Source organism: Sander vitreus, chromosome 5 (assembly GCF_031162955.1).
Source record: "Sander vitreus isolate 19-12246 chromosome 5, sanVit1, whole genome shotgun sequence".
NCBI lineage: Eukaryota > Metazoa > Chordata > Actinopteri > Perciformes > Percidae > Sander > Sander vitreus.
The window spans coordinates 6880583-6908249 of NC_135859.1; the positions used below are offsets into that span (position 1 = coordinate 6880583).

A 27667-nucleotide genomic window follows, 5' to 3' on the forward strand; every position below is an offset into this window, starting at 1 on the left:
ATTAAAACATTAAAGATGGCTCAGATTTATCAAGTGTCCCAGTAAGCTTTTCCGCCAGCATGCACAATATCAGGGCATCTGCTAAGTGGAATGCAGCGATCATTATTGTTATTGAACACACTTGTGCTTTTCCTACTCTGTGACATAATATTTTATAAAATAATGAATACCTCATTAATTCAAATGAGTCGTTTGTCATTCAGTGCAATTGTTCATCACAGCTGGTTGTTGTAGTAACCTGAGCAGTTTGCCTGTGGTAGTTTGGCTCAGCTCAAAGGAAGAAGAGCTTGTCTGAAAGCTGGATGGCCGGCTCGGAGTGCAAGTACTGTCCAGACAGGTAAGCCAGCTTGTGGGCATACTTGCATGGTGCTGGCACACGAATGGTGCCCGGCCAGTTCCAGTACAAATGGCACATTTTGAAAGTCAGCCTGGTGTGGGAACAAAGCAACAATGTTAAATGTGTCCTGACCAAACATTTACATTTAAAGCCTTTGCCTGAATACTATGAAAAAACAGCAACACCTCAACCCCCAAGTTGCATTTTGTGGTGTTCGAAATTATTCGGATTAGTTTTGAAGTCACTGTTCGCGAGAGTCTACTTGTCTATTCCTCATTAAAAAGAAAATTTAATGGTGGGATGATGTTCTAAGTTTATTTTATTTTTTTTACTTGATTTGTATTGAACACAGATGCTTTTTCACTTTATTTAAATGTTTTTTTTTGGTTGTGCTTTACTTTGTCACTTCCGGTGCAAGCCCTCAGTGTGCACCATAGTATGGAGCATGGAGAGGAGGTGCTATTCAACATTTTTCCGTGCTGCTAGCATTCTTCTCTTGCATTTAACTGCAGACTAGAACACTTGAAGGTGTATATGCTGCCCCCGCCAGGTCTGGAAAAATTGCATCCCTCGACACCTACAATACTGTAGAAAAACTAGTATCACCTATTCAGAATTTTGGTATCAATTTGGTACCAGAGTATTGGTCCTCATGATATTCCTAGTCTGAATACTTAGTTGCTTCACCTGGTTTGTTGTCTAGTTAGTTTACCATTTAGTCTGACTGTGAATTTTACATCAAGAATTAAAAAAAATAATCAAATGGCATGATATAGACGGACCGAGTTAGGTACATGAATGATATTTCGCCCTTCAACAGTGTATCATGAAATAAGAGTCTCCATTGCATATTTGCCATCCCAAAGTGTAATATCTTTCTTCGCAAATAACTATGCTAAAGCCTGGGAAAATATATACCAAAGGTTTAGTTCAGTAATAAAATCTTAAGATTTACATTGATTGGAAATTATGTGACTGGTGGAGGTCCATATGTTTAAATGCCTTACTGAGAACTAGTCTGAAGCTTACAGTTTTCTGATGGTAAACATTTCTCATATTGTTGAGAAATAAAACATTTATAGTATTCATTAAAATATAGAAATGTATACATACAATATGGAACTCTTTTGGTCTGACTAATAATCTAATACCAGACACTGACTAAATGAATATGATCTTTGTTCGTGACTAAATTAATATGGTCTTTGTGCGTGCCAATACTTTTCTTGAATTAACTTCAATAAAAGGCTGTCAAAATATTGTCTAAGTGGAAAAAAAAAAGTGTACCAGGTCCAGCTGGTAAAAACAAATCATTCAGATAGTTTATACAGAATTAACAGGTTTTGCATGTGTACCAGTAATAAGAATGATACTTTGTTGTTAAGAAATCAATACCTTTGCAAATGGTCTGGTGAGAGGTTTGCCGTGTTGTACAGGGAGATGTAGTGTGTCGGAATTCCACAGCCCTGGCGAATGGAATGTGCCATTAAAAAAAAATCCGTCCTGAATGAAAAAAAAAAAACCCCCAACCAAAACTAAGTGTTAGAAACTTTAAATAGCCAACAGCCGTCTTTGATGGTGTCCTCATCAAAGTGCACATATTTACTATTGTTGCCAGCAGATGGTGTTGCAGCCTTTTAGATGTATGCAGGTAAAGATAAAAAGCAATGTTCCTCTTCCACCACCCTGTTAGGCTGCCCATACAATCTTCATGTAAGAATAATCTCTCATTACATGCTCACATAATTTCTCCTCCTGCATTACATTCAGATTCTGCACACCAATGGTACCACAGTTGTTTTGAATTTTTTAATTCTCTTTTCACCGACACTACTAGTGTAAAAGCCAATTAAAGCAGAGAGCAGACCATCTGTTGCCTAAGGCTGGATTCAGACTGAAAACACTTAAGTAATGCTGCCTTCTTATTGATTTTAACAGGGACCACTGTGTTCGCACATGGGGAGTTTTGCTATATAGGGATCTGGCAAGAACAGACAAACAAGACCGGGTCATTTGGTAAAAGACTGACCAGTCTTGCTGAGTAAGGGTGTGATCCAGAACAGTTCCAGGTGGAGGTGTGCCAATGTTGTTTGCAGCAAATGAGTAGAGGGTGGTGCTGATGCGCTTTTGGACCACAATGAAGACCAGCTTGGGCTCATAGCTGGGGAAAGTCTCAAAGCATTTGATCAACTGTGGGATCTCGTACTGCTCCACCATCTTTAGCTGACCATCTGACACACCATCCCGATATACCACGATCTTCTCTGGCAAGTTATGGTTCACCTGTACAAAAGAACATACAACTGCAATGCACTGTGTGGCATAACACTCTTTTCTCTACCTAGATGATAATACATACATTATTTACACACACACACACACACACACACACACACACACACACACACACACACCTTTGCAGGTGTTTTGAGTTAATTAGCTGATTAGAATGTGGCACCAGGTGTCTTCAATATTGAACCTTGTCACAATATTCTAAATTTTCTGAGATACTGAATTTGGGGTTTTCATTAGTTGTCAGTTCTAATCATCAAAAGTAAAAGAAATAAACACTTGAAATATATCAGTCTGTGTGGAATGAATGTATACATTATACAAGTTTCACTTTTTGAATGGAATTACTGAAATAAATCAACTTTTTCATGATATTCTAATTATATGGCCAGCACCTGTATATCAATTTATGGGAAAAACTAGACTATGGTTAACTGCTCCTCAGATCTCTGCAGGGTAAATCCAGACAGCTAGACTGAGTTTTCTGTTGCACGACTAAAACAACGTACACGAGCCACAAAAACAAGTTCCTTCCCGAGGCTATTTTGCAGCGGCACCATGGCTCTGTCTGGTGCTTAGCGGCGCCGTTTAAAGAAATGCCAATAAATCAGAGCATGTTTTTCTGTCATCCCCAAATGCTGTGTGGACTAGCCAGACCCTCCTTCGCAGTGCTATGGAGGAAGGTCTGGCAAAGAGAGACTACGATTCTCCAAATCCACAATTTGACTTTAAAAAAAGGTCACGATTCAATTAAGTAACCTTTGTTTATTTTTTAATAATTTTTTTTAGCACTGATGGCTATGTCACAAAGAAGAACCAGTAGATAGCAGAAGGGTACAACAACAATAAGTTTCTCAGGGTTTACTAGGTGAACCTGAATTTACCATGAGTTAACGAGGAGCACCTGAATGCACCATGAAATGTGTATTTTCTTTGAACGCAAGCAAGAAAAAAATGCTCAGGAGAATCGCCGATCCTGCCTTTGAGGTCCATCAAATTAAAAGCTTGTCTCAATCGATTTTAGATTTAGAATCAAAATCGTGACAGCCCCATCAGTGACTGATCAGAAGGTCGTGAGCGAAAAAAAGACAAGGGAGGGTATGCCCCTCCCCATGCATGTTTGCAGTACTTACCTCGTAGTACTTCTGCAGTGCAGCCAGTAAACAAACTCTGAAGCCATTGATCAGTTCCTCAGTGGGTGTCTGGAAAGTTACTCTGGAGTACCAGCGGGTCAGTGAGCTGGGCAAAAATAAATAAGAAAAGCAAATGCATTTCTATTAAGATATTACCACAAGTGAATGTTGCAAGAGAAAAAGTGAAATACATCGTTAGTCACTGAAACTGACATTTTGGTGTCTTCTAAACCTATGGGGGCATGGTTTAGACAGAAAAAGTAATATCAAATCAATTTTCTCTAAAACAAACATTTGTAGCAGTAATCTGCAGATACAATGTGTTTATTTTGGGGATGTTCTAAAATATTTTCTACCTCATGTAAGAAGTGACAGAGGTCTGTGGCGATACCGTGAAACTCATACTGTAGGTAGTAAATTAAATTAACTCACATTGTGCTTTGTGCCCCACATGAATTAGTTAGGTTTACCTGTTCACACTTGCGACAAAGCCCATGACTGATTGATGTGCCTTGCTGGTGTCATGGTGGACATCAACTCCCACCACCATCAAGTGTTTCTATTAAAGTGGGATAGAGGTTCAGTATTTTCTCATTGACTTCAGTAACATCTTATTTTCAATGACCCACAACATCTGTAGAACGTTGTTCCAATGGTACTGAGGTATAAAGGTTTCCTTTGACTCACAAGATGTAAACCATTGAGCTAAAGTAGATACAACGTTCTCTTCCTGCTCTTTAAGACCCAATACTCACCAGAGGGACATTGACAGTCCATAGCTCTCCTCCTAACTTGCTGTTTATCTGCAGGAGTATCTTTTGGGCAACACTTCTTAACTTCTGTGGCTGGGATATGGTGCGGACATTGATGGCCTGTGACACAAGTGACAAAAAAAACCTTAACTGGGAGAAAAATATTTCCAGAAGTATTTGTTTTCCTCAAATTCTAAACCAGCCATGCACAACCACATGGATAAGCATAACAAACCTGGGATGGGATGGGATTTTTGACACAGCAAAGCTTCTTGATGGCACTGTAGAGATCTTCTCTGTTGCCGACCAGGATGCACACTACGAGCTGCATATTGGGCTGTACAGGTAGATTGAAAATGGAGAGTTACACAGGAAGGACTTCAGTTCAGTGGTACCAGACATTCATTTAAAAAACAACTTGTGCAGCTCACAGCATTCAATAGTAATGACAAAGACAGATCATTGGCAGTATTATAATGCACTTTGTAGTTAATGAGCTGAAACGTGCAAACTTATTCAGGGCTCGACAGTAATAGTTGCCCATGTTGCCCAAGGCAACCAGGCTGGAACCACTGTATACCAGTGTAAAACCAATGTATTTATATAATCCATATCTATTCAATAATTAATCCAAACATAATTACAGGACAGATATTTGCAAAGGTGATGTTAGAGATAATGATGTTTATGGTAACACTTCATTTAAAGGGGTGTGCTTAAAGCGTAATTCTCGCCAAAATGCATATGCTGGCCTCAAAATAGCTATTTTTAAAACACTAAGAAGGCTCGACACAACATGAACCTTTGCTCGAAGTATCACCAGGGTCTCTACACCTTAAAGAAAGCATTGACAACATTGTTTGTGTACCCAGAGTTTACTAAAAAGAAAGGTTTTGATCAACTCACGTTAGCAGTTGTTTACGCTAGCCGCTATTTTCCCAGTCAAAAAAAGTTGATCTCCGAATGCGAATGAACGGACTCCATAGGAGGAAAGTTCATTCTTATATAAGGTTCCTTTTTCAACTACAAGGTCAATATTGTGTTTCACCAACGACAAAAACAACAAATTATCCGTGCATTTATATGGAACCAAGTTTTTGGAGCTTTCCATCTTTGTCGATCAACTATGTAAAGCTCAAATATGGGCCATTTTACGAAAATTGATGGCTAATTGCAAATTTGGTAAGACAGTGTCAGACTTCAGGAGCTCCATACAGTCTGACGAGACTGCGGCAGCCCACAGCGCTCCATACCCAGGGCAAAGTCATCATTTCTGGGTTACTGGACTACCAAATGCTGGCGGGCTGCGGTGCCCCAGCAGTCCCGCGGGCCGCTGGCCACGGGGTGCCGTAAAGTAAAAAGTTTTGGATCAATTTTTACTTCTTCCAACCATATGTTAAATTAAGAGTCAATGTAGATTTACATATTGCAATAATATCATAATCCTACAATGAATCATTGTGAAAACAATACTTTCTAGATGTGTTATTACTTTGGCCAGGTCATCATCAAAAAAGCGAATTAATACATTAATGATTTGGTCCATGTTGACATTAGTTGCTTCATGTACTTGTACATACTGTATTTATTAAAAACGTTTAGCTTTTCATATAGCTAGACGTCTAAACTCTGGGACATGCTGATTCCAAACAGAGCTTTGTCAAAGCAGTTTGGGCTTCAGATAGCTTTTACACAGTGGCCATCGTTTGACAAATCGTGTTCCGCTATGAATGAGCACACACGTATTGTTTATATCACAAATAAGGTTGGTCAGTGAAGGCGCAGTCGCAGCGGTAGCCGCCGTTGCCCTGTAACGTACTCGTATGACAGAGTGCACGGACCAAAGCTTTGTGACTAGCATCTAATGATTAGCATTTCTTACAGCTGCTGCTGTACAGTATCTTCCTTAAACATACACTGCAGAAGCAAGCACACGGCTCCCGTAATTTGAGGCACCAAGTGCTAAATGGCTTCCCGTCTCCACCCTTTTCCTCTTGTCCTCCATTCATGCCCAGCGCCATTTGTTTTTAACTCCTTTCTCAACTAACGCTGTATCTACATGCTCCAAGTTTGATAAACTTTGCCTCCATTTTTTTTTTTTTTTAGCCGCTTTACCATGGAGACCACACTGCACTCTCGCTATTCGGCAAAGACCTGCCCTACTTTGCATCCGATTGGCTAGAACTCGTTTCATTGGTAGGTGGAAATTCGATGATTGGTTAAACCCAGCGCATCAAAAACAAATCCCAAATGGACTTTTTAAATGTATTTATTTTTCTAAAAAATAGTCCTACGCCAGAAATCTGGCACCAGGCCCAAGTACTTTAAGCCCTGCGTTACAGTTGTGTTCCTCTCATATGATTGGTATGTGAAATCAATTGACTCGAAAATATTAAACCGCATACAAGTTTGTTTGTTTTTTCCTCACGGCCGCACGCCGGAGATCCGTCACGATGAATACTTTAAGCCCTGATGCTACCATTCTAAGTCTTATTTAAGTCACACCTCACTGGTCAGCTGAGAGTGGATGCTCTTGACGTAAGTCTCAGTGCGATCGTCCTTCAGCTCCACACGAATGGGTCGCTCCAGTCGAAACCCAATAGGTCCGGCCACCTTGTTGAAGATGGAAACCAGCTCTTCAGCCTGCTCTGCACAGCGGCGAGGGTAGAAGATGGACCAGATGTTCAATGGGATCTAAGAGTGAGGGGTCAGTTGGTGGGGCCAAGGCAAAATAACGTGGTTAAGCACTGATGCTTGAGAGGACAAATTCCGACATGAATTAAGCCTACACAGATCACTAGTACATTAAGTGGGTAAATGTTGCTGCCATGCTTCCTCAACTTTGCAGTTAATACATTTTATGTTGCATTACAGCTACAATATATTCATGAAAAATGTGGCGGCAACACCAGCGATTAGTTTCAAACACTCACAGAGCTGATTGAAGGATCCCTAACAACCTCTCTGGACCAGGATACATCAGCACCAGTGGTAAAGGATGATGACTGTAGACATATGGTTTCTAGAGGAAGAATTCTACCTTTAGTCTGCAAGAGAGGAAACCAATACACAATATACTGTCAACACTAAAAGGAAAAAAAAGAACAGCCAGAGTATTAAAGAACAAAAAAACAACCTGAGCTGACTCATAGGCAGACAGTGGAGGGCAGCTTTGTTTTCCCCTCCAAATGGGCGTTCCCATAGGGTTGTGACATAGATCAAAACTATATACAGTATTTTGTATGTAAATGAAGCTACATACTTCTTATACATGGCCCTAACAAAAACTACTGTAAAACAAAATATACAAAAACTAATGTTTCTAAACCTAAAACTAGCAAACACACTGACAAACTAAACCTAAGAAAGTCAAAACTAAAATCTAGGGGGGGAGAGAGAGAGAGAGAGAGAGAGAGAGAGAGACTCACGACATTGTTGGCCCCAGAGGGCCAACAGCACAGCCTCACCATCAGGACTTCTGAGTCAATGTCCAGTCCCCATCGGCTGAGCTCCTTCTGACTCTCAGGGTTAGCGCTGATGTTCTTCAGAAGCTGTTTGATTGAGTGGGTGTGCTGCTCACCGCTCACATTGATGTGCATGGTCAGGTCCTACAACACATGAAAGATATCTATATATTACAATATTACTGTCTCTGAATTGTAATGCTTACACTACTTTTGCGTTACTTTTACCAAAATAAAAGTGGAAGTATTCTTGGCAGGTAGCTTGTGAATTTCATCACGGGGTCAACAAAGTCTTATCTTTATCCACTTTAATACATGATTTATTCTAGGGCTGTCAAAATAACGCGTTAATGTGGATTAATTAATCTGAGAAAATAATGTGTTAAAAAAAGAAAAAGAAAAGAAAAGATTAATCCATTCCGTATTGACATTTGACCCGGAGCCGTTCTAGTCACCATTGGACTGTAAAATGGAGGGAGACGAGAATGTGCTACCTGGATCATTGATTGGAACATTTACTTCTTAATCTTCTTCCTGCCAACCCTGGCTACCAAAATCTGGTGCCACTGATATGTCTGCGCTTCTCTCTGAAGACGATACAGGCAACACAAACACCGCTGCACATGACGCTAGTTAACACTATACTCGACAGCAACTAACGTTAGCCTACCACTAGCTAGTAGCTGGATTAAAAACGGTTAAAATGCTGACAGCTAACGCTAAACGGTGTAAAGTTTGACTGTGTTTTACTGTAGAGGATTCAACACCGGTATGTAACGATCTGCAGCTGCCATCGGAGAAACAACACAGATGGTGCGTTCAATGAAACTGGTAAACTACAGCTTCGTGGTGCATTTGAAGTTATTGTAAATGTCCTTTTCCCATCTGACGGTTCAACAGCAATTTACTAGTGAAATAAGTTATACATTATTAAATCATTTAATTTTGACCATATGGTCTTAGCAATAAACAAGCCGTTCTTTAATGTCACCAACTGTTTAGTACCTTTTTTTTCTTCCTTTTCTTACTTTCTAAAAAGTATCAGTTCAGGCACCGTTAATTATGTATGCGATTAATTTTGATTAATTAATCAGAGTATGTAATTAGATTAAATTTTTTAATCGATTGACAGCCCTAATTTATTTATATTATTTATTATTAATCTGACGCTGCAAAGTAACTAAAGCTATAAAATAAATAGTTAAGTAAAACATACAATAGCCTACTTAACTCAGTCTGAATTGTGGTGGACTAGAAGTAGCCTAATAAGTAGATTTAAATGAAAAATACCCAATTAAAATTTAATCAAAGTAGGCAACGGTAGGCTATTGTTACTTTCCCCCGCTGATAAAATGTAATATTACGTGTAGGAAGACTAAATATTAGGCTAATTCCCGACATGTTATCTGCCAGTTGCTCGGGCACATTGCTGTCGCCACTGACAGGACACAGATGTTGTCAGTTACCGTCTCTGGTTCTGACCACGGAATAGTGAAGGGACAGCTCGCTTCAACGCAGCGTAAAGAACTCCAAAAAAACAACTCCGAAAAATAATGTCCGAGTCGCAAATGTATCCATCTCTGCAGTCATTTCAACCACTGAATTGTAACGCGTTACTCACATCACTGATGGACACTATGAACGTTTTTTTTCTTATCATACATTTATTTTTAATATCATTATGTTTCGGGGGGTGGGGAGTATTTGTTTATGGGACTGTGTTCGTTACCTATTGCCCCTTGGTACAAGCGTACTTAAGGGTCAAAATGCGTGCCGAGTACTAAAAATGCGTACATGTTGGCAGGTCTGTCTTTGGAAAGTGAGAAGTGAGGATGGTAGCGTCTAACTTCTGCTGCTGTGGTCGGAGATTACATTTCTGACTTTCTACAGTTTAACAATATGATATGCTTAGTCTCGCATTGTCAGACCTACCTTCACAACACTGCAGAGGAAGGTCTGGCTAGTCCACACAGCACTCCGGGATAGGGAGGGGGGGAAAAGTGCTCTGGTTTATTGGCATTTCTTTAAAACCAATCGCAATCATCTTGGGCCGCGCCAAGCGCAATAACGGTGCCTCTGCAAAATAGCCTCGGAAACGATCTTGTTTTGGTGGAACGTGCTCCTTCAAAAGTTGTTTTAGTCGTGCAAGAGAAAAAACTCAGATCGGACAGATAGTCTAGCTAGCTGTCTGGATTTACCCTGCGGCGATCTGAGGAGCAGTTAACCGTAGTCCTCATAAATCCACCGGAGGTTAGAATGCCAACATAAAGAAAGGTAACAGACATCTGGCGGATCTTGATTGGGGACATTTTAATTTATGTTAATCTGCGACTACTACTTAGCTACACTCTGAGAAAGGATGTGTCAAAATCGTACACTTTGTCTTATCCCTATTTTGACACGTGTGAAATTATTCAACAAGTGTTAAAAATTTGAAGTATTTCCACACAACTGGCCAACACAGCCTGTGTCAAAATATTGTCCAATCACGTTGGTACTGCGGTGCTGACATTATCACACTAAAACTCCCCTCAAAGACAGCGTTATTTCTTTTTGACAGTGACACAGCGAGGTGTTGCGGCCGGGAAAAACAAAACAGGTAAGATATCCTTAATCACCGTTTAGAATTAATGCTGCTAAACTGTCTGGCTGAGTATGTATTTTTTACTTCAGTTATCATTGAGATGATGGGTTAGAGCGGTGTTTCTTTATGCATGGTCATTGACCAAGTGTGTCAGTTGCTAGTTAACTGTCCTGTTAGCTAAGGTTAGCTCAGAAATATTGGATTGGAAGTTTTTTACAAGTTTGACCTGACAAAAAAAAACAAACTTAGTGGTAAGGTTGTAATGGTATCCGTTATTTCCTAGTTGCCGCTGACCTTTCAAGGTGCTTTGCCTCTCTGCGCACTACCTCGCGGTTTTAGTGCGGACCATGTGTAGGCTAGGCTGGAAATCCAGACCAAATCCGAAAGATTAAGGGTCTGGCATTGAGTAATGAAAATGGCCCAACTCGAGGGGCCGCACCAAGCATGCATTTGAAAATCTCACTGCAGGCAATTGGATAACACTACGACCAGTCACAACAATACACAGGGTGACGTATCCAGAGCCCCATACGCTTAGCTACCAGCGGAGCTAACTGGTAGATTAAACTGTCGTCATCTGTTTAGCTCGCCTCTGGTCTGCCCATATCAGATACACCGATGTGATTGGTGCAGCTCGGCTAAAGGGCATAGTTAATGAGCATCATTACTCAATGCCAGAGTGACTCGCTGAGCAAATTCAAATTGTGCTCTTGCGAGAACTCCAGGGTAAATTTCCAGGGTATGTGTAGCGAGCTAATGTTATCTCTCCTGACAACTGTCAAAAGTGCTGCATGCGCTGCTGCAGAGCACACAGAGACGGGGCTCCGTGACAACGGCGTTGCGGGAGAGGTGGAAAATGTGTCTTAGACGAACGGGACATGTTTTGGAGGAATGGGATATTTGTGTGCAAGTCATGAACCGAGTGCCGACGGAACGCTGGCCAGCGGCGTGCTAACGCTAGCTAACTTTAGCCTGGCACTACCCTGGCATATGCACTTTCAACAGAGCCTGCACTCCGTGTTGTCATTTTAAAACCATGTTGAAATTGGCAGGAGTAAAGTTAGTTAACGTTAGCTGTTCAATTTTGGCAGCCATTAAGACACCAGTGTCCTGCCGTGTGTTTGGCTAGCTCAGCTTAGAAGCTAATGGAGCAGAGCTAAATGCATACAGGAGTTTGAGTTCAGAGGAACAACAGGCATTAAAAAGGGAACTACAGTTTAAAATGACTACGTAACGGCTTTACAGCAAATAAATGTTCTAAAGCCACATTTGAAGCCGTGTTTTCAATTAATTTAACTTTAAGCAGTGATGATAGTAATACTTTATTAACCAACACTTTCTGCTCTTACAGTTTTTCAATGGAAGAGAGTGAGACTCCCAGGACACTTAGAACAGCGTTCCTAGATGGCAAGGAGAGTTATAAAAAGATATTTCATCTTAGAACCACTGCAAATATTCTTGATGCCTGCAAACGTTTGTTGAGTCTTACTACAGAGTGTTGACTGCTTGAATTTAACAAAGATTAACAAATTCATTGACATAGACTGCAATGTCCAAAACTTTGACAAATATCACATCTTGCTGAAGTCAGTCAAGCCAAATGACCCACAGAACAAGCTGGTATGCATGTTTATACTCCCTTTGCATCTTATGCACATCACAGCAAAGTGAGAGAGTCTCAAATGCCTTTCCAGTTATGGCTGGAACATTTTAAAGCACTTGGATATGATATTAGCTCCTGCAGCACAATTCACATTAGGGGTACCTTTCGCATCTGAACCAATATCGGTACCCGAAATTCGGTTCCAGTACCCAACGGTACCTTTTTTTCGGTACTTTCCCTCTGTAATTACTAGGGTTGAAACGATTCCTTGAGTAACTAAAATTCTACCTCGTTGCAAAATGATTTGCCTCGAAGCTTCGTTTAAATCAATGTTACCAACGTTGTACCGCTGACAGTGTTTCCGCATGGATGATTATTACTGTCGCACACCAGGCTGACGCTGCTGGCGACACATGCCATGAAGACTGACGGTGCAGATTACAAAATGAATAAAGAGCGTAAATAGTGAGGGGCTAAGAGAAGAGACAGGCTGGAGAAAACAGAAAGTGTCCAAAGTTTGGAATCAGTTCAAACGTTATTAAAACAAAAACTCTGTACAGTGTGTCTACTGCAAAATCGAACTAGCTCACCACAATAATAGCATGACGAAAACATTGAGTCTAATTTAATCATCCGGTCCACGAAGCGGACCCGACAAAAGTAAATCACAGAGTTGTATGGAAAATGAAACTACACTAAACACAGCTACCACCAAGAAGAAGAAGACAAGAAAATACGTAGTGGTGACCACAATTTGATCTAAAGAGCCGACTTGTTGACTATCCCTTCGGAAAAACAGCTGACTGTTACGCACCATTTTCAGGTGATCAAAGATCTACTAGCATAAGTGTAACAGAGTTGTGTAGCATTGTAATCAAATATATAAATGAAAATAGGTTGAGTATAATATTTACATATAGGCCTATATACAGATCAGTCTCAGGTTGAACTTGTAATTCTGAAAGTTAAGTTGCACAACTTAAGGGAATGTTTAACGTATGCCTTAGTTTGAGGATGTTTTCTTTAAAAACAATGTAATATGGGACTTAAATGCACTTAATGTTTAGTTTTGAGAGATATTGTAAGTAATGTAGACAATAAAAATGTAGCTTTTTCCAAAAATTAAACTATTGTTTATTATCGCTCTTCAATAAAACAAAAGTATTTCTTATCCGATTACTCAATGGTATAAATCGGTAGAATACTCGATTACTAAAATCATCGATAGCTGCAGCCCTAGTAATTACAAAGTAAATTTCAGTTGTAAAAATAATTCCAAACCTATTTATCCTATTTACTTAGAACATTTAGAATTTTACACTCTAAACAAACATTTAATAAAAATAAAACCCCTCCCTCTCTCCTCCCAAACCCGTCCCTACAACCTATTAAAATTTAATAATTATTCATTTCTTACTCACTGTAACTTTTAGTCTTGTATTTGTATATTATATTTTAGCCCGTTTTATTTTCATCATGACCGTTTTGAATAGCTTTTTAATGTTTTATGTAAAAGCACTTTGAATTGCCTTGTTGCTGAAAGGTACTGTAGAAATAAAGTTGCCGTGCCTTACAACCTCAGCCTGTCAGTCAGTCACCAGGGCATAGAAACCACCGTTGTGTCTGCTTTCTCACAGGAAGGGTAACGTCAACAGCACCGCGACCATTTTCGCCTCACCATTAATATATCACAGTGAATGGTGTCTGTGTGTAGTTTTGAAAAACTGTAACCACACTTGCAACTGCTTTACCGGCATTTCCATGACTCACTGTGACTTCAACAAAACTGCAGAGCCGACGTAGTTTTCTTGAGTTTACTCAGTCTGCACCCCTGCGTGTTGTCCTTAACTAGACATGCTGGTGAGTTAAAAATTAACACGCGTTATTTTCAACACACCTGTTCTGAGGGTGTAGATGTTAAAACTTTTGAAAATATCACTGGTTGTTACTCACATTGTCTACATCAACAGTAACTGGTTAAAATTTTGTTTCTGTTAAGACAACATTGTTGTCAACCAATGCAAAAACAAACATGGCAGCACTTGGGGTTTCTCTCTTGGTACACAGCAACAATGTTCAAACTGGTATGAACCTTGTATAGTTACGGAGCTATTATTATAGACCTACCTGACCTGCAAAATAAATAAACTCAAATTGTAAAAAGTGCAGGAGTGCAAGGATTTCAGATGAAGTGCAGAGCGGATTTTTAAAATGTTGAGCGTTGCCTAATCTCCTGCTCCAATTTTGCTCCAGTACCGCTCACACCATGAGTTTGAAGCATGCCTGAGCCCGTATTTGTGTGACTGCAGCAAAGTAAATGCAGATGAACGGTGCCCTTCCGCCCGCCCTCCATACCCGCTGGTGCCCGTCATCCGGCTGACTTTTTGTTTGGGGCGCTCCGGGCAAGAAGGGTGGGTGAGCGCCATTTATCTGATAAATACAACTCAGCTTTTTTTCTTTTGGAGCGAGCGGTGAGCGATTTGAGTAGAGAGGGTTCAATCGGAGTTAAGTGCAGAGCGGTACTAACCGGAGAATCGGGAACAGCTTTGAACAGTGTAAACAAACAGCTTTGTAAATGAGGAGCGAAAATTCTCACCGCTCCCATTCACATGCTGTTATGAAGCTGCTTAATGTAGGTGTTGCTCCTAAAGGTTTTAGGGTACAAAGCCACCTTGATGAGGACATAACATTGTGCTAATGCATTCAAGTTACCTTCATAGCTCTGAAGTCCTTCCTCATTTTGTCTGGGATTCCTGTCATGAAGGAAAGCTCTGGTACTAAAAGGATCTCTCCAGTAATGATTTGCTGCAATACATCAACATAAAATAATCTACAGTTAAGTGTTTCCTGGTCACATTAATATTTGATACAATTTCCTTATGCTTCTTATGGACTATTGAACACACAGTATTCATTTGTATATAGAACAAGTATTACTGATGTCTGAGTAGGTTGTCAAGCAAAAGCGTCTCAAATGGGAAAATATGGGACAGCTTGCTTTGACAAACCTGACTCAGTAGTAAAGGAATTGTTTATTCTGTGCGTTTTAAATCATGACATGTCTTTAAAAATATGCTCTATGTTAAGACTTATTGTAGCCACAAGGTGGCATTCTGATGCAAGAATTCAGGTCATGTCAGCAGAGTGGTGTACTGTAAAGAGCTTTACTAAAAATAAAAACTTGACTTGTGTCTTGAGCATGTATTATAATGTTAAAGTAAATGATGCTGAAGAGAGTTTTTACCTTCCCTCCTGGCTTAGCCCTCTCCTTTGGCCGATGCATGAGTAGAGGTTGGTCCATCTCTTTGATGGTAATCCCATAGTTCTTGCTGTCAAAAAAAAGCCCAAGCAAATGCAACAAATGTTTAAATTATGACTTTCATGGCTGCTTTGAATTAGATAAACAATTTTAATGCACAAATACGCCTGCTATACTTTCCTGCTCAGTTTTTAAGAGTTTACGGACAGAGCAGTCTCACCTGTAGTATTCAACAAAGGTGGTTTCTGTGCCATCCATCAAAGTGAAGGTGTCTTTGGGTGACTTGTTCCACTCAATGGCATCAATGCGGTAGGTGCGGTTGTTGTAGCGGGTGATGACGATGCTGCCAATGAGCTCTTTGGTGCATTCGTCTCTGAAGTTCTCTTTGCTCTGTTGATACAGCATGTTCCTGGCAGACAGCATGGGCCAAAAGTCACTTTTTCCATTTTCATTGTAAACAGAAAAGGCAAAGCTAGGGCAAGAGTATTTCAGTTTATAAATAATCTCTAGATGCAATAAGCCTGTTGCATTTGGCAAACCATTGCCCTCCAAATCACCTCTCTTAATACAACCACATTCCCAGGAGAAAGGGTTATAGTGGTCAAGGCCATTTCAGAGGACAGACGCCATGAGTGATTTTAGACCCTTTTTAGGGTCAGGTTTAGTTCGATCATAGTATTAATAGTGTAAAAAAACGTTAGCTGGGGCACATGGGTTGGTCAGTTGGTAGAGCGGGCGTCCATATATAGAGGTTTACTCCTCAAAGCAGTGGGCCCAGGTTCGACTGACCTGAGGCCCTTTGCTGCATGTCATTCCCCCCCTCTCTCCCCTTTCATGTCTTCAGCTGTCCTATCAAAATAAAGGCCCGAAAACACCCAAAAAGAAATAATCTTTTAAAAAAACCCACCCACAAAAAAAGTTAGCCGACGTTGTTCAGTAGCTAGCTCAGAGATTATCGGCTAATGAAATTACCGATTTAGGGGGGGTTAACACTTTTGCCTGCACTATGTTCGTATTCTACGGTTGATTTGCTGCGTAAACTCACATGATATTCAGCACAGAGTCATTCCGCAGGACTTTGTGAGACACATCCACATTCAGGTACAGGCCTCCATCTGTGCGCTTGATGCCGGTTGAATAACCTGGCCACACTTGCAGCCTACAAAAACAGACAAACAGGATAATGAATGGACTAGAGTTTCCATAAAATCCGGCATCTGCCCTCCGATGTTAAAATGCAACTTTTTACTAACCGATGTTTTCCAAGAATGACTGCGCTTTCTGGATCGTAATGATTTCGACCCACCAGCTTCAGCCCGATGATTTTCATTACCCTTGAAAAACAAAAACCGAGTCATGTCCTGTCCATGCTTAAAGTAACATAGCATAATTTGTAAAAAAAAAGAAAAAAAAAAAGATGGTTGCTTAGGTCATTTCATTAAAGGGTTTGTATAAATACGCGAAATGTTTTCTAAAGCCATCTGGCTTTGGGTTAAACAGATCAGAATCTTAAGGCTTCTTATGGCGTTCACTGCCCACATTTCACACGAATTTGGCGGCGCGATTACATAAAGTCAATGCCGGAAGAAATTGCGAGTTGGAGCCATTTACACTTGTCCCGAAAAAATTTGTGACCCCGTTTCATGAAAGCCAATCAGTGTTTGAATTCTACTGACGTCGTATCAGAAATGGAGGAACACATTACTGAAGCTGTATGTGAGCAACAAGAGCTCTATAGTACCTCATTTTTTGAAGACGGACTGGATGAAAAAGGAGCTCTCTTTGGGGGGGAAAAAAAAAAGTAAGCAGGAAATTTGGAATAGTAAATTCTGAAATTATATGTATATTATATTTATGTTGTGTTGATGGAGCAGCTCCAATGTTAGCATAGCACAGATCGATACAAACTTAAAATAAAAAGCGTTATAAAAGTTGTTTTGATTGCCTTCTTGTGGACAGACTTGATAAGGTACAAATTCAGATTATTTACAAATAGTCATCTTAATGTTACTTCGGGCATAATTTTTGCTCCGTCAGTTAACATTATTACACAACAGGTTCAAAGCAGCAATAGTGGTTATTTCAGGCATATTGATGATGGAAAGAAATGTTTAGTGACTACAGCTCTACACCGGCGGGTAACGCAAGTTGCGCACTCAAATACAAATGATCCCGCTATCAAACTCACTGCAAATTGCAAATGCAAAATACATGCTTCCCGGCCAATGTGAACATGCCTTTCGTGGTTACATTGAGAGGGGAAAAAAAAAAAAAAACTAAACCAGGACAATTAAATCAAAATACACATGACCTAGAAACTGATACGCAGCAATTGACTGACTGAATGCTCTTTATTAAAAAGTAAGAAAGTTAACAGAAAAGATGTCAAACTATTAAAATCATGTTATTGTTTGTAAGTGGATGGAGGGCAATTAAACCATTTTTCTTTTTTAATTCTTAATCTCACAAGTAGAAGATTGCCATCACCTTTTATTTCAGTGCAAATGATGTGTAGTTATAGTAGAACACCATATAGTAGATACATACACAGTACATACATATTGGATACTATATAGTAGAACATCTATAATAGATGTCTTTCAATTTAAATTTTATGACAAATAATCATCTCTGATCAAACAGTGTAGGAGTTTCTTTTAAATACCTCCTGAGCACCACATTGTAGAATGGAATGCATAGATCCGAGTTGGGTGGCAAAATCTTTGTCATCTGGATTTGGAGTTGTATTTCCTCGTTATCGGTTCGTCTCACACTCTTGAGAACAACCACCTGCATGCCATCAAAATGTTATGCAAAAAAAAAGGGAATACAGTGTTATGTGTAATATAGTAATGTGACATATTTCACGGTATAGTTCTGCTGCACAATGAAAATTCAATACATTTAAACTGACACTCTTAAGACTCATTTTCAGTAGTTTAGATTTGTAAGAACTCAGTCAACTACATAAATAAACAAAAAACTACAGCCTGCCCCATTAAAGTTAACACACCTTAGTCAATTAGCCACCCAACTAAATAGTAACTGGATACTTACGTCTTTCAGTTTAACAGGCAGAAAGAGTATAGAGCCATCAAAAGCTATTACTTCCCCTGTCGCTGAACGGTGATCTTTCATCATGCCAAAACGCATTGCCACTGATTCAACATTTGGACTGAAAAATAATATTGAAAATACTCAATACATACAACACTTTCCCAAATACCAGTACCAGCTGACAATATTGATTTAAACAGTTGAAAAAGCCTTGCACCAAGCAGGTCTGTGATTTTAATAACAGTATTGTTTCAGTGTAATTTTAGCTTTGTTATTTTTAAACTGAAAATAAGACACTTCACACATTACATATTTCCAGTCATTTGTTGAACGGTTGTTAAATAAAGCACAAATTGATACTTACGTGAATGTAACATGGTACTGATAAACAGCTTCATTCTTGCAACGAATCGTGATGTGGTTTGAGCCAATATTTATAAGAGCTCCTTTTGTTCCAGCCTTATTAGGTGGCTCACTGACCAGATGAAAATATAAAATGCACAAAAAGATTATTTCAGAACAAGACAGTCAAGTTTTATATTTTGTATCTGTAAAGCTTTAGTGATGACCAGGTCTCCACATGTCCACCCGAACCCTAGAACTGATTATGCTAGATGCAACAAAACTGCAAAGCTGATTCTAAATGAGCTGCCTTAGCCATGATCCATCAATGCGACAGCAAGTGGACTTTGAAGATGAAAAAAACGATTATCCATGCCGTTTCAATCAGCAAGAACAAAAAACCTGGATGGATTTTGTCCATTTTCTTGGCAGGAGGATATATTACTGGGTACCCCCAGGATTCTACGAATTAAATTTAAGACCTTTTAAATACCACCTAGGATGAAATTTAATGCCAATGTCACAGCCATATAATGGAAAATCAGTTTGGATTTTAAATCGTGATTAATCGCATGTTTTATCACGATTAAAATTCTATTATTTTGCATTTCAGAACTGTTTAAGTAAATATTAACAATGGAAAGCAAGTTTTACCAGTGTATCTTGATTGGGAATTAAATGAATGCAAAGAAAGTGACTTTATGAACTTGATTTTAAGATTTGTATATTATTTATTGTAAAACAAAAATGTGTGAATCTAGTCACACATTTGAATCTAGAGTCAATATAGTGTGCAGTAACGCCTAAATAATTTTGATTACTCACTGACGTGATCACCTTGCATCACTTTGCAGCAGTTCCAGTTTGGCTGCTTTCTCCGTGTCGTACAGGCTGTGTATACGTGCGTGAAACTACTGTCCCCCTCGATGGCAATGTATAAGACGGGTCAGAACATGCCAACCGTAGTCTTTAAGACCCAAGTCTTCTACGATGCTGACAGGTCTGCAGTTAGTTGCCACCCATTTTGCAAGAGTGGTAGCAATTTTTTGGGATTTGGTTTCATCCACAGGTCGGCAAGTAGCACTCTCCAAAATAGTGCTTTGCCTGAGCCTGCTAGCATCAACCTGAGTCACGTTAACTGTACTACTATGTTTAGCTCGTAGGTGGTAGCTCAAGCTTGACGTGCTTCGTTGATATTTTAATTCGGCTTTACCCAATGTGCATATGGCTTTTGACCCGTCCGGGAGTTTTGGAAAATAAAAAGCGCCATTCAGAATTGTGTTGCTGCCGTCTTTCTCCATCATGCCTGCTGCTGTTGCTCATCCCACAAATTCATGTTCCTTACAAATGGGGCACCATTTGTAAGGGAACTGAACAGGCTTTCCAACAGTATAAGATTTATTACCAAAAAGCATTGTTACCACAGAGAAATAATCTACCAAACACAAATTTCCTTACTTTTTGCGCCAAGTTTATATATTGCGATATGAAAAAAAAGACTAATTTTACAAGATGACATAAATAGCGCTATTTGGAAATAATAAAATCATTCTTGACTACTGCAGTGATTTTGTGCATCTACATAGAAAATAAAAATAACTTTTCTAATGTGAACAATTCTTTGTTAAATTTTAATGCTTTACAAAAACCAAAGCAAGTAAGCGCTGTGACTACTATTCTGAAGAGGTTTTGGAGGGAAATTAGGTAGAAATACATTGGTTGAATGACATGACACCATTGTATTCATATATCAATCCAGGCTAAAGTGAATGATATTAATGCATGCATGTTGCTTCCTCTAAATTTCAGGTTGTGGTCGACTAGCGGGGCCTGCTTGTTTAAATAAATTGATCAACATTGATTGTGATTGGTGGTTTGCTGTGCATGCTGCTTTGCACCTTAACCTCGAGCCAAACAAACCCCCATAAGCTTTTTTCCCCTTGTTATAACGTTGGCTGGTTGGCTTAGTGCAGGCGCTAATGGATCCACGTTTGTATCTCGTAAATTACCCCACTAATAATGCCCGGAATGATACCAAACTTCTACAGTAGTACAAATAGTTTCTGTACTTATAAAACGAGGCATTAGGAAGTTTGTAACTACACCAGAAGTATATTTAAATAACGCTTGCCTGATGGATGCTCCTTTCGGCTGCTACTGCGCCATCGCACGAGATCCCGCAACATCACACACAGAGCACAACATCTATTGCCGGAAGAGACTACTGGTAAATTAGTCAAGAAGAATCAAGAAGCGAGTCAACAGCAGAAGCAGCTACTAAAGCGTGAGGCGATAGGATAAGATGCCACACAGTTGTATATATCCCGGATGCGGTTTAAAAGCTAAAAAGTTCAATCCAGAGACCTTCCATGATCTGCTGTTTCGATACAAAGACCCGGAGCTTCTACAACAGCGGCTTGTGCGTGATCTCGCGCGATAGCGCAGTAGCCGAAAGGAGTATCCATCAGGCAAGTTTTATTTAAATATACTTCTGGTGTAGTTACAAACTTTCTAATGCCTTGTTTTATAAGTACAGAAACTATTTGTACTACTGTAGAAGTTTGGTATCATTCCGGGCATTATTAGTGGGGTAATTTACGAGATACAAACGTGGATCCATAAGCGCCTGCACTAAGCTAACCAGCTGATAACGCTAACTCGACCAACGTTATAACAAGGGGAAAAAAGCTTATGGGGGGGTTGTTTGGCTCGAGGTCAAGGTGCAAAGCAGCCTAGGGTGAAATTACTCCGAACCAACCAATTTTGGACATAGGACCTCATTTCCAAGTTAGCCAGTGTGTTATTTATCAGTGGAGACTTTTCATCCAGTCCTTCCAGTTGCAGAATTCGCTGGTGCTAGGCTAGCGCAAGTCAACAGTAACTGCTAGCTTGCCATTAAAAGCAGTCTTACACACTCCACAGTATACCCGAGGCAAATAAATTATAACGCCAGACTATCGATGTAAATGTCTGTAGAGAGAATAATGTTAGAATTAAAACTACCCTTGCTTCTCAATGATAGCATTACATTTTGAGGGACAAGTTTCTCAGCAGCGGCGGAAAGCTAGTAGCTGCTGGCTTGGACATCAAGGCGGAGACCCTACTCAAGTAGCAAATGTGTAGTGATCATTTTTAGACGACTTTGAAAAACCCTGTAATCTTAAAAAGGACCACAAGTCACTGACAACGAATGCGGTTCCATCCGTCTTTCTAGATGCACCAACAGTTACTGATGAACATGTAATAACTTTCGGTAGGCTACTCTAGCTAATAAAGCTAGCCCCATTCATAACGTTAGCCTATCTGCTACGGATAGATTGAGACTGACAACGTTAGTGGAACGTTACTGTTCAATGCATTGACACTCTTGGTAGATTCCTGGCTGGGCTAACTGCTAACTTTAGGTAATTGCTGACAGAAACGTCATGTAAGCTCGGACAGTTTACATGGAAATTGCTAGCCTGTGTGGTTTCATGTACTAGTAACGTTATGCGAGTTATAGCCTGGCAGAGTGGAACTAGTTGGCGCTCACAGCGGCAGGTAAATAAACTTGCGTGATTTTCATGTAAACCGGATTTCTTGGTAGCCTAGGTAATATCATTCCACCGCTGCTGTAGCCTATGCTACCAACTACAGGGAACAAAGTATAACTATTGCAATGGGATGCAAGGGTAGTTCTAATTCTAACATTATTCTATCCACAGACATTTACATCAATAGTCTGGCGTTATCATTTATTTTCCTCGGGTGTACTGTGGAGTGTGTAAGACTGCTTTTCATGGCAGGCTAGCAGATACTGTTGACTTGCGCTAGTCAAACACCAGCGAACTCTGCAACTGGAAAGACTGGATGAAAAGTGTTGAAAATTGTCTCCACTGATGAATAACACTGGCTAACTTGGAAATTAGGTCCTATGTCCAAAATTCTGAACCACCCCTTTAAAAAGGGGAAGGGTCGGCCAGTAACAGTCATGTAAAAGGAGAACGGTGGAAGTTTACTTATCAAGCAACAAAATACTTTTAGCGTCAACATCGTAACGTTCTACGATGTGACTATTGCGCATGCGCGATGTAGATGAAACGAACTATCGTACAGCCCTAGTCAAGAGCGTACGAAAAACACTGACGTAAACTGTACGTAAGGGGTGCACGATTCGATATCGATTTTTAGGCTCAAGATTCGATTCAAAAACAATTTGATTTTGGGTCGGCCTCTAGCTCACCCAGTAAGAGCGTTCGCCCCCATGTTGGCCGAGTCCTGCAGCGGCGCATGGTTCGAATCCAGGCTGCTGCCCTTTGCTGTGTGTCATCCCCCTTTCATGTCTATCCACTGTCACTATAATAAAAAAAAGGGAAAAAGACCCAAAAAATAAATCGCAATTTGAATGATGAATCAATTTTTTGCACACCCCTACTGTACCTGTACTGTCGTATAACATCCCACTTTACCCACTCACCAATAGGCAACCCTACAATATCGTCGCAATATTGACATATTTGGTCAAAAATAGTGATTTTTGATTTTTTCAATATCACCCAGCTCTACTTCACATCTGTAACATGTAAGCTCTATGCATCTTTATTTATAATCATATGCTCACAAAAGAAATTGTGAATGTAAAATTTTGCTTCGTTTTGCACTGGCATCCTCAGTCCATGGTACGGAAAAATAGGTGGACGGTAATGACTACACATAAATTAAGCTTCCGATATGCTAGACTCTAGGGCTGTGACGTTAACGTTTTTTTTTGCTGTGAAAAAGAAACATATCCCTGCAGTTTGGCGGATTTATAATACACGTTATCCATTTTGGTTCAATAAATTTCTGCTGTCAGCCTCTTGGTGTTTGAAATCACAAATGTCACTTATGTAACTTTCACAAGAAAAATAAAAATGAAATCCCCAAAAACGTCACGACCATGGTATTGCGGTGATGCAGTTATCGTCACTACTACGCGACTCGACTCACGGTCAGTTAGGGATGGACAATAGTTTGTTATAGACACATAATGGCAGCTGGAGTTTACCTTGGTGTGTCAAGCCTTAAGAGATAAATGCAAAATAGATAAGTGTACTTACCGGACTGCCTCCATTTTCAGCTCCCTCTTTGCTGGTGCAACAGCAGAAAGATCCATCACTTCTTGAGTGGTGGGCAACAGGGGCACGGTTCCTTCAAATCATTTGCATTTTAAATCTTGTACCTTTCCTGAATTTCTTGACACTGCTGTTCATATTAATTATAACATTAACGAAGGCTTAATATCATCTAACCTAGGTGAGGGAAACATTTTATCTTTTAAATTGTTTCATGATTGTTCTCCTACCTGAGGGGGAAGTCTGAGTGTGTAGGACTGCTTGTTGCTCACAGGCTTCAGAAACAGACTCAACACGACCAGGAGAAAGAGGTAGCTGGCGTACTCTTCCTACTCCAAGGTGAGGCATCGCTGCTCTTCCAAGCCCTACCATCGTCTGAGGGGACAAACCTCGGCCATGGAAACTGAAACAGGTCAAATTCCACAGTAGCCAGGGTTGCATATCAGTTTTTCAATACTGACAACGGTTGTAATAACTCTGAATCAATGATATTTATAAAAAAAATGAGAATTTTTATTATGAAAATACTTTTTTGCCAAATATTTTTACAAGCTACATGGCTCTAAAGGCTGACCACATTTTTGGCAAATATTTTTTGACAGGAAACCTATAATGCCCTCAAATGGAAACTTAAGACTAACCATTGTGAGAACGTGTGTATTTTAAATTCTGTACACTCAAATCAAAAAATGCTGTTACAATTACAGAAACAAATGGCGCTTTTCCATTACATGGTACTTGCTCGACTCGCCTCTACCCGCCTTTTTTGGTTTTCCATTACAAAAAAAAAAAGTACCTGCTAACAGGTACTTTTAGTACCACCTCAGTCGAGGTTCCGAGCGAGCTGAGCCGATACCAAAAGGTGATGTGAAAGCGACAGATGGGGGTGTCCTGAACAAACCCGCCATTTTTAAATAGTTTAGCCAGCTGTGTTTTTTTGCTGTAACAACACACCTTCGACGTTCTGTGTGTGTCGCATTAGGTCACGGCAGTTTACTCCGGCGCCGCTATGACGACCAGCCACGCTGAGGCGGTAGTAAAATCCGCAATGGAAAACGGACGCACAGTGAGGCGAGTAGAGTCGAAGCGAGCAGGTACCATGTAATGGAAAAACGCCAAAAGAGCCCAACAAACTACTGCTCCACTTGTTACACCTCGCTTACCAAGACTACGTAGTAAAAGCAGCACCTCACAGCCCAACACACAATATGTGTAGGCTTAGGCACACCTAGCTAAAACTAATGCACTAAAATATAACAGCGTCGCAATAAATCCTACCATAAAGCTACAATGTTTAGTTTTTATTAATTCCGTTTAAAAAAGGTCCAACATGTAATATATGTACTTTAATAAATCCCAAAATGACCCCAATGCGTCATCAGATATTAAGGAAACATGCTAAGTTGAAATACTATCTTTTCTGACAACAATGCTAATGCCAGTATTTTCTCCTTTTGAAATTTCCATTCTGTGATGGAATTTGTGTTTTGGCCTGTGTGTTGTTATCAACTGCCCAGTTTGACAGCCAGGCCAGACTGTCAGTTGGGTACAGAGCTCCGCATGGGCTTTTATGACAATGTCAATATGGACCTTTTTCACAGCAGACATTTTGACTTGTCATAGTAGGAAAAGCATAGCTGAAACTGATAACCTTAACGATGGCTCAATTCCATCAAGTGTCCCAGTAAGCTGTTTCAGTGAGTCAGCATGCACAATACCAGGGCCTCTCCTAAGTGGAATGCAGCCATCATTAATGGTTTTGAATACACCTGTGCTTTTCCTACTATGACATAAACATGTCTATTACTACTATTTTAAACACTAGCTGTCAGTATTACATATTGCACCTTTAAGATTTAGATTCAACTTCATGGTCATTTTTGGAGGATGTAGTTTGTGGTGCTGTTGTATTGTATTATACTGACAGCCATTTCTAATATTTAGTGTATGTTAGTTAATACACAGGAACTCTTCTGCATACCTGCTGCCTCTGCCCATAACCTCTTCAAGTTGGCCGAAGCTTTCTGGGCTGCTGATGACACCTATGGGGGTACCTTGCAGCTTTGCATCACCCAAATCTCCAGCTGCTCCTCTTCCTACATAATGTGACAGTACACAGTGACATAAGTTAAACTGGCATTAGCAGTTGAAGCCCATTGAGGTTTGCTCACTGCGTGCCTTCGGGGGCAATGGGGGTCTTGATGTTTAAATGTTTCATTGCAACTTCCCAGACAGAAAGAGGGAAAACAAAGTGTGCACATGTGGGTAAGCATGAGGAATGGCTTTGCCATTATTGAATTAAGTTGTATAGCTGTAGCAATGTATTGTTTTAATAAAATATCAAAATTATAGGAACTGATGCATTATGTATGAATAAATATATTCCATGCACATTTTCTGTTTATCAAGATTCTCTTGCACTCTGTGCCTCAAGAGGGTGCCAAAGCTGAATGCATTGCAACTAATACTCTTCCCCAAGTTACTGCATTAGTGATAGCGAACACCATAATTCTCAAAAAATAAATAATCACCACACAAAATAAGATGTATGTGGCTAATACACTACCTGGGCACATATTACAAGTAGCTGTAACATTGTATTGTTTATTCTCTCAGAGAAGCATGCAAAAAATGTTTGTGCAAATGATCTGTTGTTACACAAGTCCTTATAATTAGACATTGTTAATGTACAGTAGCTACCAATCAGTCCGATTCCTGTTTAAGTGATTCCCCTAAAAGCCAAAATAAATAAATAAATAAATACAAACCTACTGGTGGTGTTCCTCTTCCCCATGAGGTCATTGATGGCTCAATGCCCATCCCCCTGAACATTGAGACCAGTGATGATCTTTCACCAAAGGTAGGCAGGTCAACCTTTAAGCAGACAAATTCCTTAGCAGCTCTTAATGTACCGCAAAATATTAAGAAAATTAAAACATGCAAATTGTGCAGTATCTGCGGATACTTTTTTTTCCCTCTAACCTCTTTTGTTGTTGAAGCAGAGGTCTCCACTGTTTGGTGTTGCTTCTGGGTTTCATGTGGAGCCATCGGTCTGTGCCGAGTCTCCAGACTAGGCATGATGGCACCTCTTGCCACCCCTACCTTTGGTTCAGCTGCTGGGAAGAGCAGCCCTCTAGCTCGGCCAACCACAGGTTCAATAACGGGTAAAGTTACTCCCCGCCCTTGTGGGGTATCGCCAAGAGTGGGGAAACCTCTGGCTCGTCCTATATTAGGCCCTTCGGGAGAGAGCAGCAGCCCTCTACTGCGCCCTACAGCCGGGTCCTGAGGCTGTAGTCCTTCTCTGCGTCCCAACCAAGGCATGCTCGACATACTACCGAGATCAGGAGGTTTCTTTTGATCCATTTGGTCAAGTTCTTTTTATAACCAGTTGACACAAAAATGGGTTGACTGCAGGGAAACACCCACATGAAAAAAGTTAGCAGCACGTCTCATATATGGTATACTACCAAAGAAAACCATGCACGCTAAATTGTAATGACAAACATTTCAATGCACATCTTCTATTCAGAGATAACGGTAAATATGAAAAAATACAAGCGAGCGCTCTGTCGTGTAATAGCAAGGCACTGAAATGCATCAACGTAATTTTAACGTTACATCTGCCTAAACTAATAAGTTATACCACCCTGGTTAGAAGTGACGTTTGGGATACACAACTCAAGCCTACCTAATAGACAGAGACATACTGCATTCAGTTCATCAAGAGGCTGCAGTTTCGTTCACCAAGTCA

At 40.1% G+C, this 27667-nt stretch overlaps 1 protein-coding gene across 1 annotated transcript; it reads right to left on the reverse strand.

Moving 5' to 3' along the window:
• Nucleotides 1-271: 271 nt before the first annotated feature.
• Nucleotides 272-27279, reverse strand: piwil2 (piwi-like RNA-mediated gene silencing 2). Its single transcript, XM_078249667.1, has 23 exons — nt 26899-27279; nt 26685-26790; nt 25898-26012; nt 24147-24319; nt 23902-23992; nt 18846-18956; nt 18482-18599; nt 18090-18214; nt 16678-16758; nt 16470-16583; nt 15645-15833; nt 15410-15494; nt 14878-14970; nt 7982-8122; nt 7448-7561; nt 7020-7208; nt 4750-4851; nt 4518-4634; nt 4233-4321; nt 3763-3868; nt 2367-2620; nt 1733-1840; nt 272-428 (listed from the first exon to the last, which is right to left on the reverse strand). Exons 1-23 carry the CDS (start codon nt 27277-27279, stop codon nt 272-274), a joined length of 3159 nt encoding a protein of 1052 aa, XP_078105793.1.
• Between the last annotated feature and the right edge of the window lie 388 nt (nt 27280-27667).